This window comes from Chlamydotis macqueenii, chromosome 5, assembly GCF_036417535.1.
Source record: "Chlamydotis macqueenii isolate bChlMac1 chromosome 5, bChlMac1.mat, whole genome shotgun sequence".
NCBI lineage: Eukaryota > Metazoa > Chordata > Aves > Otidiformes > Otididae > Chlamydotis > Chlamydotis macqueenii.
The window spans coordinates 30,626,596-30,639,931 of NC_141560.1; the positions used below are offsets into that span (position 1 = coordinate 30,626,596).

At 37.2% G+C, this 13,336-nt stretch overlaps 1 protein-coding gene across 5 annotated transcripts in view; it reads left to right on the plus strand.

Moving 5' to 3' along the window:
* Positions 1-5,445, plus strand: part of STRN3 (striatin 3) — a 64,438-nt gene extending 58,993 nt beyond the window's left edge. For 4 of the 5 annotated variants that reach the window (XM_086749343.1, XM_086749345.1, XM_086749347.1 and 1 more), the window contains 3 exons: positions 1,070-1,177; positions 3,539-3,625; positions 3,743-5,445. In XM_086749343.1, coding sequence (XP_086605469.1) covers positions 1,070-1,177; positions 3,539-3,625; positions 3,743-3,912 — 365 coding nt within the window. In that variant the 3' untranslated portion in view covers positions 3,913-5,445. The remainder of the gene's footprint in view (positions 1-1,069; positions 1,178-3,538; positions 3,626-3,742) is intronic. The other variant, XM_086749344.1, reaches the window with a different exon arrangement.
* Positions 5,446-13,336: the final 7,891 nt, after the last annotated feature.

Sequence of the window (13,336 nt, forward strand, 5' to 3'; positions counted from 1 at the left end):
ACCTGATCTGGTTGGGGATGTGCCTGCTTCTTGCAGGGGAGTTGGACTAGATGACCTTTGAAGGTCCCTTCCAACCCTAACCATTCTATGATAAATAAGGTAGTACAAAGATGTAGCACTTTAGGAATGGTATGAAACTCTTGATAGAGGGGCCTTCTTTTCTTGAACCTGTGAGAGTCTTCCATTAGGAAAACCCCCAGTTTCTGATCATTCTTTTCTTTAAAATGAGATCTAAAAGAATAATGCAAGGGGAGAATTTGCTTCTCCCCTACAAGTAGTCCAACTTACTTAGTGATTGTACTTATAGTATTAAGTAGCTTATATAAAGACTTCCACATAGGTTACAAAACTGTGTAAAAGCTATGTTCTAGGTAGCTTATTCAAAAACTGGCATTGACAGTGAGAAAGAACATCACAAATTGGAGAAACGCCTTTCCTAGTACTTTTATAGTTTGAAGAGAGAATCTTAAATGCAATCAACAGAAATTAAGTACAGAAATGAAGGGAACAAGCCTTAAAACACTGGCATATCAAGATAAGAAAATGTTTAAGAGTATTCTAAAAACTTCTAAAGAGATTCTAAACCATTCATTATTTCTGTATGTTGAAATAAGACATAAATATATCCATAATCTAATAGGTTAGGTTGACTTCAGTTATTTGGATTCTGTCTTTTTTTTTTTTTTTTTAAGCTAAATCTTTTTTGATGTGGAGGTGTAACAAGTTTGTGCTAAACATATATTATAGATGCCACAGTTTGTTTCTACTTGGCTAGTGCTGCCCTGCAACACTTGCTTGGTTTGTTTGCTAGTTCTCTTGAGAATCTTCCATGGGTATAAACCACTTGTGCAGCTTTCACCTTACAGTACATTGGCTACAGTATACCTGGCTTAGCCCCATGCTGTAATGCAAGAAGCTGGGTTTTTTTCTTAGGAAAGTAATTGATGCTCTGCCTAAAATGTTATTTATAGAATATTAATTTAGTAAGCTAAAGTGTAATGCTAAAATAGTCTGATGTTAAATTTAATCTTTAAGGGAGGTTAATATTCTTTTTTTCTTTTCTTTTCAGGTGTACAATCGAATAATCATATTAACAAGGTAGTAAGTCATCCCACACTTCCTGTAACTATTACAGCACATGAAGATAGACACATCAAATTTTTTGACAACAAAACGGGTAAGGATAAAGAGAACCTAACTTGTATGTACGAATATGTTTAACGTAAATATGGGCAGACATAGGGAGAATCCATTTGTAGAAAACTTAGTAGTAATACAGTTTTACACAAGAGAACTTTTGGGATTTGCAAGAATTAAACCTCTTCATTACCTTTGCTATGAAATACTGATATCCGTTGTAGTTGTGACTTCAGCAGTCAGAAAATACTCTCTCAAAACAGGCAGAGGTAGTTGTGAGGGACAAGAAGGTCTTCTTAAGTTAGTGCTTTGCTAATTTATACAATATGCCTGCCATTTTCTTCTTGTCTTCAACATTTCTATGCTTTTAACTCTAAGCATGTATCAGTTACGTTTTTCAATTCTCAGTAGTAAAGAAATTGCTCAGTACCTATTAGGGCAAAAAATAAGTCGTTATAGTAATGCAATACTGGGTTATACTTGAATTGCTGATTAAGTTTATAAAACAGAAAGGAATTTGGAAAGCATAGAGGAAAGAAGGATATAGGGAAAAACTGCACAATCTGTCATGACAAAAAGGTTGGAATAATTGTAAGAAAGAACATACATTTCCTGTTCATCAAATTATCAGACACTTCCTGCATGTTATCCTACCAAAGTTGTATGAAAAAAGAACCCCAGCATACGCTGACTTTAAGTAAGCATATGTGCAAACCCCCTATTTTAAGTGTGTTTATGGTTTGGGTGGGTTGGGGGTGGCGTTCTTGGGTTTTTTCTTTTTAAAAGCAAAAAACTAAGACATTTTTTCCCTTCTGACCTGCCATGAATGTGTGTGTTTGAATTGTGGCCATTAAACACATTGCAGTGATTGTCCTGAAATGAAAATTTATTACTGAAAGAAACAAAGATGTAGAAAGAATAAGGAGAAAAAACTTGCATGAACAAACAATTGAGTAAAAGACAGGGAGGAACAGAAAGTAGAAGTAAATTACAATTTTGTGGAAAAAAAAAAAAAAATCTCAGATCCTGGAGGGATCAGCAGTAGTTCAGCATAATACAAATTGTCTGGACAGGGGACAGTATATTGACAGTTTACTGACATTCATTAATTCAGGATATTAAAGATGAAGGCTGACAAGGAAGAACTGAAGATCTTAATAGGCTTAAGAGCAGGCAAATTAAATTCCGTGTGGATAAATGTGAAACGATGCATGAAAGGAAAAACAAACTTTATGATATAAAATAATAATCACTGGGCTGACTGTTCTTACTCAAGGTAAAACCTCGGAGTTATAAGAAGAGATTGGATTAAAATGTCGGTTTGGCGCTTAGCAGTCGGAACAGCAAGATGAATGTTAGGAGGAAGGAAAGGAATAAACAACAAAAAGAATAATTGTTAAAACCTTTTGTATGAATTTTTGGTGTATCCACATGCGTACTTTGTGTTACTCCAGTCTCCCTTATCTCAAAAGGGATGTAGCCAATTAAAATGCTTTAGGGAATGGTTAAAAAGATGATCAGAGACATTCAGTAGCTTTTGGCTTCTTCAGGAAGAATCTTAGAAACTGAATAGACTGAGATTCTTTAGAAAGACAACTGGGCAAAGGTGATGAACCTTCTTCATGTTAGTCATGGTTTACAGGGATTTATTTGCTCTCTTTTCCAATACATGAACTATGGTTCAGTTGATAACCTCCAACAGGTGAGAGATTCAAAACAGAAAGAGGTGGTTGTTCTTATAATGTGGAGTTAAAACATTTTGGAATTCTTTTCCAAGAAAGCATCATGAGATGCTAAAAGATGTTATTAAGAGTCTGGGAATGGAGGTCACTGAAAAGAAGTGCACTAAGAGTAGTTGAATGCAGAGATAACACCTCTGGTTTGTGACATAACGGAACAGTTAATTAGAAGCTGGAGAGTATTGTGGGCAAGTGTCACTTGCCTTGTTTTTATTTTCTTCCCTGGTTTGTCACTGATAGCCTCCCTTTTAGAGATAACAGAACTAGATGGACCTTTGATATGACTCGGTAAGTCTCTTAACAAAGCTGCTTCAACACTTTGTCCAGCTGGAGCGGGTACTAGGACATTTAAGGGACTAAAAATGTAGGTTCTCATTCAGTCATTTTAGGACTGATCTTCATTGTTGCTGCCTCCAGTAAAGATGCCAGATGGATAAAAAGAGTTCTTATAATGGGAGTGCTTTTTTGAGAGTTGTGTGCCACTTACCCATATCCTTATACAAGAGTGTGCATTTGAAACTTGGTAATTTCTAATAGAATTATAACATTCAGATATTATTGTAATCTAAATAAATGTGTTATTCTGTATTACATTTAATGGGAATGTTATTTTTCAAAGAAACAATACTTCAGAGGAAATTCACTGTTTATTTTTCTTTTAGGTAAAATGATCCATTCTATGGTTGCTCACTTGGATGCTGTCACAAGTCTAGCTGTAGATCCTAATGGAATCTATTTAATGTCTGGAAGTAAGGCTTTTTTAATCTTCCATATGCTCTATAAATTTTGCATTTACAATGCACTTAAGTATCTGATAAATCTAACTTTGGCTTTTGTGGTTTTTTTTCTTTTTTTTTGCTAAACAGGCCATGATTGTTCCATTAGGTTATGGAATTTGGACAGCAAGACATGTGTGCAAGAAATAACAGCTCATAGGAAAAAGCTGGATGAATCAATTTATGATGTAGCATTTCATCCATCAAAAGCATATATTGCCAGTGCAGGAGCTGATGCCCTTGCAAAAGTATTTGTGTGACACAGCAGAACAAACCTGCGTCATAAAAGCAGGTCTGTTTGGACAAAAAAGAGGGAATGCGTCACTGCCATCAATAAGGTTACCAATAAGACACTACATCTGATCTGCCTGGGTGAAGGCTCTTGTGTGGGGCAGGTATAAGTTGGTGAAAAGTCACCACATCTTGAACAATGTCAGGCTCATTCATTTAACTGTAATTACTGTATTTGGGGGGGTGGGGAGAAATACAAAAAAAAGAAAACCAGTATTTGTAGCCTTGACTGGATATGAACTGAGCGTATGTCTGTTCTTTAGGTGTCTTTAAGCAAACGTGGAGTCTGATCTTACAAAAGACTTTTATTTTGGACTCTGTGTGCTGCCTTAGGGTTAGGAATGTGGTGCTCTTGTGGGGGGAAGTGAGCTCCAAGAGTAGCTTTCTTTTCATCTCTTAGTAATCTTCTGTTTATCAGTTGAATGCCACAGATTCCCCTTTTAAACTTTTATTTTGCTTTAAAGAAAAGGAAATTTAACTTAAAATATTTTAGCATTAGTTGCACAAAATGTTTGGATAAAATTCTAGTTTTTATAAGTCTTTTTATATATTTAGCCTGTCACAACAGTGCTCAAGATTGTATTGATAATGTTTTTCTGCATTATAGAACCCTAAAACACAGAGATCTCACTGACCCGCTGCCGTGTAACCACACTCTTCCCTTCTTTTGCCTACTACAGCTCAGCTAAGTCCTTGCATAAGGATGCTAATTCATCATCATCGCGTAACTGTCTTCATAAATAAAGGACTGTAAAATGTGTTCAGATGAAACACAAAGGGGTTAACACCCCTGAATGAACTCTTTAAAAAAAAAAAAAAAAAAATTAATCTTGGCATCCTATCACTATGTGATATTTTGTACATCTTACTGTATTTACGAGTTTATTTATCAAGGATTACCCATCTTGCTAATGGCCTATTGTTATTTATTTCACTTTTTGTTGGTCTTTATATCCTTTTATGTAGTGTGTTAAAGGGCCCTGTATATCTATTATGGCACTCTTTGAACAGTCTAAAATAGACGAGAAAATGGGACATTTGATAATTCTAAAGTTGCAAACCAAGAATTTCTTTTTCCTCTGGTTAAGTACCTGGAGTGGAGTTGATTCCAAAAAGCAATCTTGTTTCAGAACTTTTGGAGTGAAAAATATTTTTATTTGCGTTTCAAATAGAGTACAAAAGTAGTTGATTCAAGATTCATAAATCTGCTGTGTTTTGACTAGTTATTCCCTGCTTTTCTTTTATTTTCAGATGTGCTTCAGTTTATGGTGTAACTAAAGGTTTTGTTTGTGTAATGCATGATTAATACAATAAAGTATTTTTTCTAGTCTTCCACAAAACTTTTCTGATCAGTTTGCGAGTTTTGATGAGTTTTGTAAGGTTTCTGTTTTACAAACTATGAATCAGCAAATTTTTAAGATTGTACCACATAGCAAAAGTACAGCTGTTGAAAAATAATGTATATAAAATGCATATAATAAATATTAAATGGTGTACCTGTATGTTACTGTTGGCTACATTATTTTGTGTTGCACAGTTTGAAAGTGTCATTCTACAAATTACTAAATTAGGTCTAAATTTTAGCAAAATGACCATTTATTATGCTTATAAGCTGCTTTGCTTTTGAAAAATTGTAATAGTTGTCTGGATGTCAACCAACTGTTCAGTTTCAAGCAGCAGCACCCACATATAAGAACATGTTTCCACAATATTTTTAAAGATTTTTACAAGAACAAATTGAAAATTGCTAGTTTATTCTTAGAGCCTTAATGAGATGATAATCACAGTTTTTCACTATCTCTGTATATGAAGTGATTCTCAAGTGATTTAGGAGCCGGAAAGATACTCTATTTTTATTTCTAACTGACACTGAATCATTGTGTTGAATGAATTAGAAAAAAAAAATAATTTTTAAATGCTTAAAATTTGCTCATATATTAAATGTTACCTATTAACCTTTGTCCATTGCTTTACAACTCCTCCAATAAAGATGTGCAAGAGGACAATCCTTTTGCAGACAGCTAAGCTGCAGGTCAACGTTTAGCTACTATGGGATGAGTAACTTTCCTGAAAAGTGTATCAGCTGTGTATCAGAACACCACAATATGAATCTTAGATTTTCATGTAAAAGTAGGATATTCAGGTATAAATTACTTTAAGCTGGAACATGTTCCTGTAAGTGGTTGTAACTGTATTGTTCCATGTAAGTTTCTAGTTTTGCAGTGAGAATGTATCTCATGCCATCTCATGTCAAGCAAATTAGATTTTTTTTTTAAAAAAAAAAAAAGGAAAAAAGGTGCTCATGGTAGACAGAATACTGCAGTTATATTCTAAAATTAATTTTGTTTTAGTAATAATGTTATATTGTTTGAAATGTCACAGTAAATTATAATTGTATAGAAATTGGAAAATCTTGTCCTTTATCATGAAGATTGAGGTGAGGCCTTTCAGTAACCGCTTGTAGGACACTAAGACTTTACTTTTGAAAGTAACATTCAGCTGATTTGCACTTTTTGTTCCTTCCAGTCTAAAGCATTCAACTAATCAACAGACAAGAGTATTTGAATTTTATTGGAAGTAGTTTCATAATCGCCTTTTCTGAAGCCAAACATTGTTTCTGGCAGCTTTTCCAGACTGCTGCATTTTAATGCTTAAATGAAATGTGATTGTTTAATAAACATTGCCATGCATAACATTTACCTTTTTTTAATTGTATTAAAATTGAAATGGTAAAACCAAATATACTTGCTTATTTTCCTTAATTGAAATCTTAACGATCATCTTAGTTCACTAATACATAGTGGATCAAATGCTGTAGAGGCATTGAATATTGACAACAATCTCTAATACAATCTTAGGTTATTTATCGTAGGGTATAACATGCTAAAACCTTTATTTGGTTTTTTTTTGGTTGGTTGGTTGGGTTTTTTTTGTTTTGGTTTTTTTTGGTTTTTTTAGAACACAAGAGCTGTAGTACTGGTCATGGGCCGGGGGGGGGGGGGGGGTGATAGTGCTGAAATAAATGTTTCCATTTACCAAAAATACCTCAACTTATGAAGGGACTGATTTACTTCTCTTTTGTAAAAAAGACCCAAAGCACTTGTGCTCAGAACCGGAATGGAAAGGTAATCTAAATGTGTTTAATAATACATTTAACATCTAGGGCATGACTGATTAACGGACCTACTCCCCGTCTTGCTTTTTATTGTAGGAATTTTTAAGCGGATGAGTGGTGACTGTAGTCCAGCAGCTTGTCCACGTAAATATCAAATACATCTGAAAAAGGGCGTAACAAGCCCCGATAAAGAACCTTCCCTAATTTAGAAATTCTAAGGAAGAATTTATTTGCCAGGAGATAATTGGTGGATTTTCCTAGTAGGAAAACTCCGTGGGCTTGAGAGGGGCTGTCCATTTCTCCTGTGTTAACTGATTTATTTACACTCTGTCCTGGTATACTCTTATTACATGCTTCTCTAGCATTTCCCGTCTCAAATCAGTGGAAAGCTGCTTGTTCACACAATGCTTGACTGCTTTTCCTTCTAGCTACCATATCACATAAAAGGTCTCTCAAAGAAATGCGTCCCAGTTGAGCAACTGGTATTTTTGCAAAGAGGCTAAACACACAAATAAGGTGATCCACATAAATCCTGCTGGGAAAATCAGTGTAACTTTTTACTCACAGTGGAGGTACACAGTATGAATATATGACTGACTTGGCCTTTTAGTTGTGTTTGGGATCACTACGGAGTTCATGTGTATATATACATGTATTTATGTTCTTTTTTAAAGGACTTTTTTAAAAGGAAAAAAATTAACAAAAACAGAAAGCCTTGGAATTGTTTTTAAATGCTGCATCTGAGGTAAGCATGCATGAAGGTTTAAGTCCATATTTAATAGTTGTTCTTTTGATACTCAGTGAATTCACATCCTTGAGTCCTATGCAAACTAAATGACTTACATTACTAGATTTAAAAAAAAAAAAAATAGTTCAAGCTACAAAACATTCTAAATGTCCTAAAATACATTGCTTTGTTTTCTGATTTTAATATAGAACCAAACTATAGGAGACCTTTAATTTTCTAATTATTAATTCCCATACATCTTGAATTTGGTATTGATAATATTTCCTCCTGGGAGGTCATGTCCAGTGTTCCAGCTGATTTGGTTTTCCTGAGCAACATAACTGCAGAGGCAAACCCTTAGCCATTCTAGCACACCAACAGCATCTAGGAGCAGTGCTAGGGAATTTAATCTGGCAGTAGATAATTCCTGCTTTGATTGTATGTAGTGTTGTAACAGCACATTGTCAGAGTAATGCTAAATGTCTAGCATGCTTGCTTAACTGGAGGAGAGAGAACTGATCCTTACAAGCATATGGCTCCACTTGATGTTCTCCATATGGACCCTAAGGTATTGATGGTTGTTAGCTATTGACCTGTCATAAATAGCAAGGAGCAATTTTAACTGCTAAATATCTTCATAAACAGCACACAGAGTTGTCTTCGGTTACATGGAGAATATCTGTAGTGTTCTGTCGCTTCAATCTTAACAGCGTTCTGAGACTTGTGGTGCTCTCATTTTAAGTTGATCCAAATCAGTGGCTTTATTACAGAATTAAAAACATTCTAAACTAAAGGATCAGTGCTGTGAATTTACGTATATATTTGTAAAACTGGGACTACAGGTAGGAATTTAATAGTGATGCTGTGCTAGCTGTGTGGGTTAAAGCCTGCCCCTTTTAAATTGAGTATTATTAGGAACTGTTTTAGTGAAGTTTGAAAATATTGATTCTGCCCCATTCTTTACAAATGGCATTAATCCTTTGAAAAGTTATGATTTTTCAAATAAAAATAACGATGAGGCTACTTTAATTATTGTACGGCTTGTAGAATTGTTCATGTCTAACACAAAAGAGATGGGGTGAGATTTATAACCTCTTAAGGTGAAACGCTCCATTCTACTTCAGCGAGTACTGGACACCTCAGAATATTTCACTTGGTGACTGAGAAGCAATGGCTTTTGGGATGTCTTTGACTTGGCTGTGTTGGAGACCTTTCAACCTGAAGGAAGAATACCACTGTAAGAGAATGATTTGCAGCTCTATCCTCAGGTTCCTTTCTGACAAAAAAATAAATAGGACTGGCTATGCCACTGGTTTTTTGGGGGTTTTTTCAGTTTTTAGCATAACTTGGAGAAGCTTTTTGCAGCTGAACATTTTTTATAACATCATAAAGATTTTAAATTCTCTTCAGTGTTCAGCATTCATTAGTGCTAGCTGACATGCTAACTTCCTTCTCCCATCTGCTTCTGTCTTGCAACTCTCAGCTTTTCTAGAAAGCTCCAGAGGCTGTGAGAAACATGCAGGAGGAAAGAGAAGCTCATGTAAATGTTAGGTCATGAATCTATGTGTGATCTACAAGAATACATGCCCATCTGTACTCTTGAGAGGATGACTTTTATAAGCTTGGTGCACAGAGGCTTCTGGCCCACCTGCCTGTGGATGGGGTGGAGCTGGTGGGGCTCAGCTGGTGGTGCCACCTGGAGAAGATGACAATGGCTGCTTCTGGACTGGGGACAGTCAGGCAGCAGGAGTCCAGCAACAAGCTGTGAGTGGGCATTGCTGTCACTCCTGGGATGATCCTGGTGAGTCTGGAGGTTGGGCAGGGGGAGCGACGAATTGCATGTGGGCCCTCCCCAGATGGAGCCTGAGAGCTGCCAGGTTTTTGCTCATAAACGGCAGCTGGCCAAGGAGACACGTTTTTCCCCTCGTGAAGGAGGAGTGGCCAACAGCGTGGTATGATGTTGGTAACTTTATGGTGTCTGACCTGGTTGGCTTTTTTAAGCAGTGTTTTTCCTCTTGTTTCAGGTGCTGTTCCTCTCCAGTTGCTCTTTTATACCTTGAAATGGATGGAGTTCTTGTTGTTGAGTTGGTTTTTAATGAATACATGGGTTTTCTCCCTTCCAAAGAGAGAGTTTTTCTGAGGAAAAAGCTTCTCATTTGATTAGGGGCATCTTGTGTCTAAGCTCTTGTCAGACTTAAAATTGAGTGGGAATAAAGAGCTCATGCTTCATGCAGAAGCAATGTCTTCCTTCCCTGGAATCGCAACAACAGCCGGGAGCACAAAAATCCAAACCCTTCAGTTCCCTTGGGAAATCATCTGGTGTGCAGCAGGTGGGGAGGCACCGCCGGGAAGGGTGCAGGGCTCTTGCCGTGGCCGGGCTGGTGAACAGCGTTGGGCCTTTGGGAGAAGCAGCGGTTGGCGGCTGCAGACGCTGGTGGCAGGAGCTGAAAAGCAGCAGCTCTTGCAAGGCCCTGCAGATGCTCTGCACGCAGTGGCAGTACGGCAAAGTCTGCGTTGTGACTCCGTTCTGTGTGCCTGGTGCTTTTGGTGGGCAGGTCAGCAGCCAGAGGTTCCCCTGGATTGCATTGCCTGAAGTTTTTCTGTGTTCCTTAAAAACACCATTGCATCTTAATGACAGTGAATCTTTTAAAGTGCTTTTCAATGCCACTTCACTACTAGGGTAGTTGTTAGCAGAACAGGGGCTGGATTTTTGCTTCCTAAATGAGTGCTTTGACTCTTTTTCCTCTGATAACCCGGGTGACTGATTCTGCCAGTCTTGGTAAGTGCAGTTTTCTGTTAAGATGATTTAGCTAACAGTTGCTGTACAGAAGAATTTCTTAGAGGCTGGAAATATTTTCCCCAGTCTGAGGGATCTTGTACCTGACAGTTTCCACGATGCGTATGCCTTTCATTCTGTCAGAAACCTTTTTCTTGGCAGATATTTGGGCTTAAAGAGGCAACTGATCGTGGTTGCTTTCTCCTAATTGTGTTAGTATAGTCTCTGTTCAGTTTTGAGCAAATCAGACCATTGGAGAGTGAAGTCCTCCTTGATGTGTTTGCTGCCAGGGTGCTGAGCCAGACGGTCCTGTTTTGTTTCCAAGCTGGCTCCGACTCCTCACCGGAATGAGCAGTTCAACAGGACACAGTTGTGTATGTACCTCACCTCATTTAGGATATTTAGATGGGAAAAAGCTGTTGTCTCCTCACCTTCTTTTTCTGAACAAGTAGTATATTATTAAAATACCCAAGAGTAAGTGTCAGATAACTATGAAAATTATGTAACTGTGAATTTGGTTTTGATTTAAAAAGATTATTTTAATAGTATGGGGCTTTTATTTGACATTTAGGAAAAAATTAGAAGTACTATGTTAGTCATTTTTTGTTTTCCATCTAATTCAACATATTTTCCTAAACCTTGCCAGTCTTATCTCAGTCTTTTGGCTTGTTGTTGTCTCTAACTTGTGTACTTTGGCAGAGAATTGTTTATCGTATTTGTAATCTGATCACGTACATCAGGGCAGAAAAACAGTTCTTATCCCTTTGCTTACATTCTACCGTACTCTGACTGCTATTTAGTAAAGGCTGCATCTGACCTCAGCGGAGGTTGAAAAAGTTCAGTTAGCATTTGCTAGCAAAAACAGCTAGGCAGGGTTCTCATGCCAGTGTCTTAGGAACTGGCCCAGTATGAAGTTCAGTGGTAGCTTTGGTTATATGCTGAGGCTGAGGGTATATTCAAACCAACAGCACCTGGCTTCCAGGAGAGTGCCTGTGGTACCTGCTCCTTTTGGCTGTGGTAAACAAACTGGCTAAAGCAGTGCTGTTTCCCTTCATTATCCTGGGATGACTAGAGTTCAGCTACCCTGGTGGCATTTGCAGACTGTTCCAGTGGTGGGACTTAAAAAAAAAAAAAAATAGTAAGGATGCAGTATTCATTTGTATGTAGACACAGATGAATGTAAAAAAAAAAAAAAATTCAGAGTAATAACACAGTAAATACCCTTCAGGTAATAGAAGTGGCTTATGATCAAGGATACTTCACTAACCAAACCTGATTGTTTGAAAGGAAAGGAAATTTTGATCCTAATGAGATTAAGTTTAAAGTGGGCAGTGTGCTTCAAAACAGAGATTAAGCCCTTGGATTTTATCATAGACTGCAAATTTTCAAGACTTATTCTTCATCCAGCTGAAGCCAGAGGCATAATTCCTGTTGAAGCTAAAGCAGGCAAAGGAATGTGTGCTTCAGTTGATAGACATATATAACTGGAAAGTAACTCATACTCCAATTACGAACTGTTCAGTGGAAGTTTCCATACATTTGGTGCCTCTGTTTGTATGGCAGTTGATCACAAGATATTCAAACACATTCCACTTCAGCTTCTCAATAAAACCCTTTATGTTTACTGTCCCAGTTCCAAATAAAAGCTGGCCAGTAAGATTTTTTTTTTCGATTGATTTTATTAGGCTGAGGATCTAAGCCTCTGGTTTCCAGGCAATTTGTTAAAGATAGGAGTTGATCTTCTTTGACAATGTGCTCAGGCCTTGCGTGCAATGGAGAAATTTTCTGATTTTTGTGGCTTTGATGCTTTCTGGAGCTGACTTATCCTTCAGCCTAATGAAAGAAAGAAAAGTGCTGAGAAAACTAGAATATTTGCATTAAAAAGCAGTGACTTCGGTGCAGCTTGGTAGTGATATTGAGAGCTGCCCCATTAGAAATATGGCTTAAAATCAAGGCATAAAAATTTGTCACTGTTTTTCTTTGTCAGAACAGGGGGAAAGAAAATACAGTATTTGTATGGTGTCATACTTGGTGGAAGAGAAGACATATGTGACAACACTAATATGAACTGCAAATAGAAGTAATTAAGAACATTTATGGGAGGAACAACTGTTATGATGAAACTATTCTACTTCATATGCACGAAACCCTTCCTGTCCTCCCTCCTTCCTACCTCAGAATTACTTCGTAAGTTGTAGAGAAGTATAGTCATTAGCTTTTGATGCAAATGCTTTTTTGCCTGGTTACCACACAGCTCTTCTTTATTGACATTGATTTGGAAAGGCAAAGCAAGTAGTTTTAAAGTTATTTTATCTTAAGAATATTAGGGTGGTCTTATTTTTGGATTGTTCCTTGCTGGTTCAATATTAATAGTGCCACAAGCACTGATAAAGATCTACTTCAGAGAACTGTTCTTGCACTCTGCTTGAGGGTATAATATAAAAGATTTTTGCTTCCAGGTTACAGGTCTGGCAGTTTTGAAGACTTTTCTGCAGTTTACTGACTTTTAGTCTTGGACTGTATACCTGATTCTCCTATATACTGCACTTTTCAGACAGGCGTACAGCTAGAAAGCATCACACTGTCAAAAGGTGATTCATGGGCAGAGAGGATCTGAATGCCTAAGATTTGTGAGAGGCGTAAAATTTAAGGTGCCTTGGAATTGGAATCAGAGACCTGGGCCTGGGTATAGAGGCGTTCTTGGCAGAGCCTGGGGCCATGCCAGCACCTTGGGACAAAAATTCCCTGTGAATGACCTGCAAGTTCAGCAGGGAG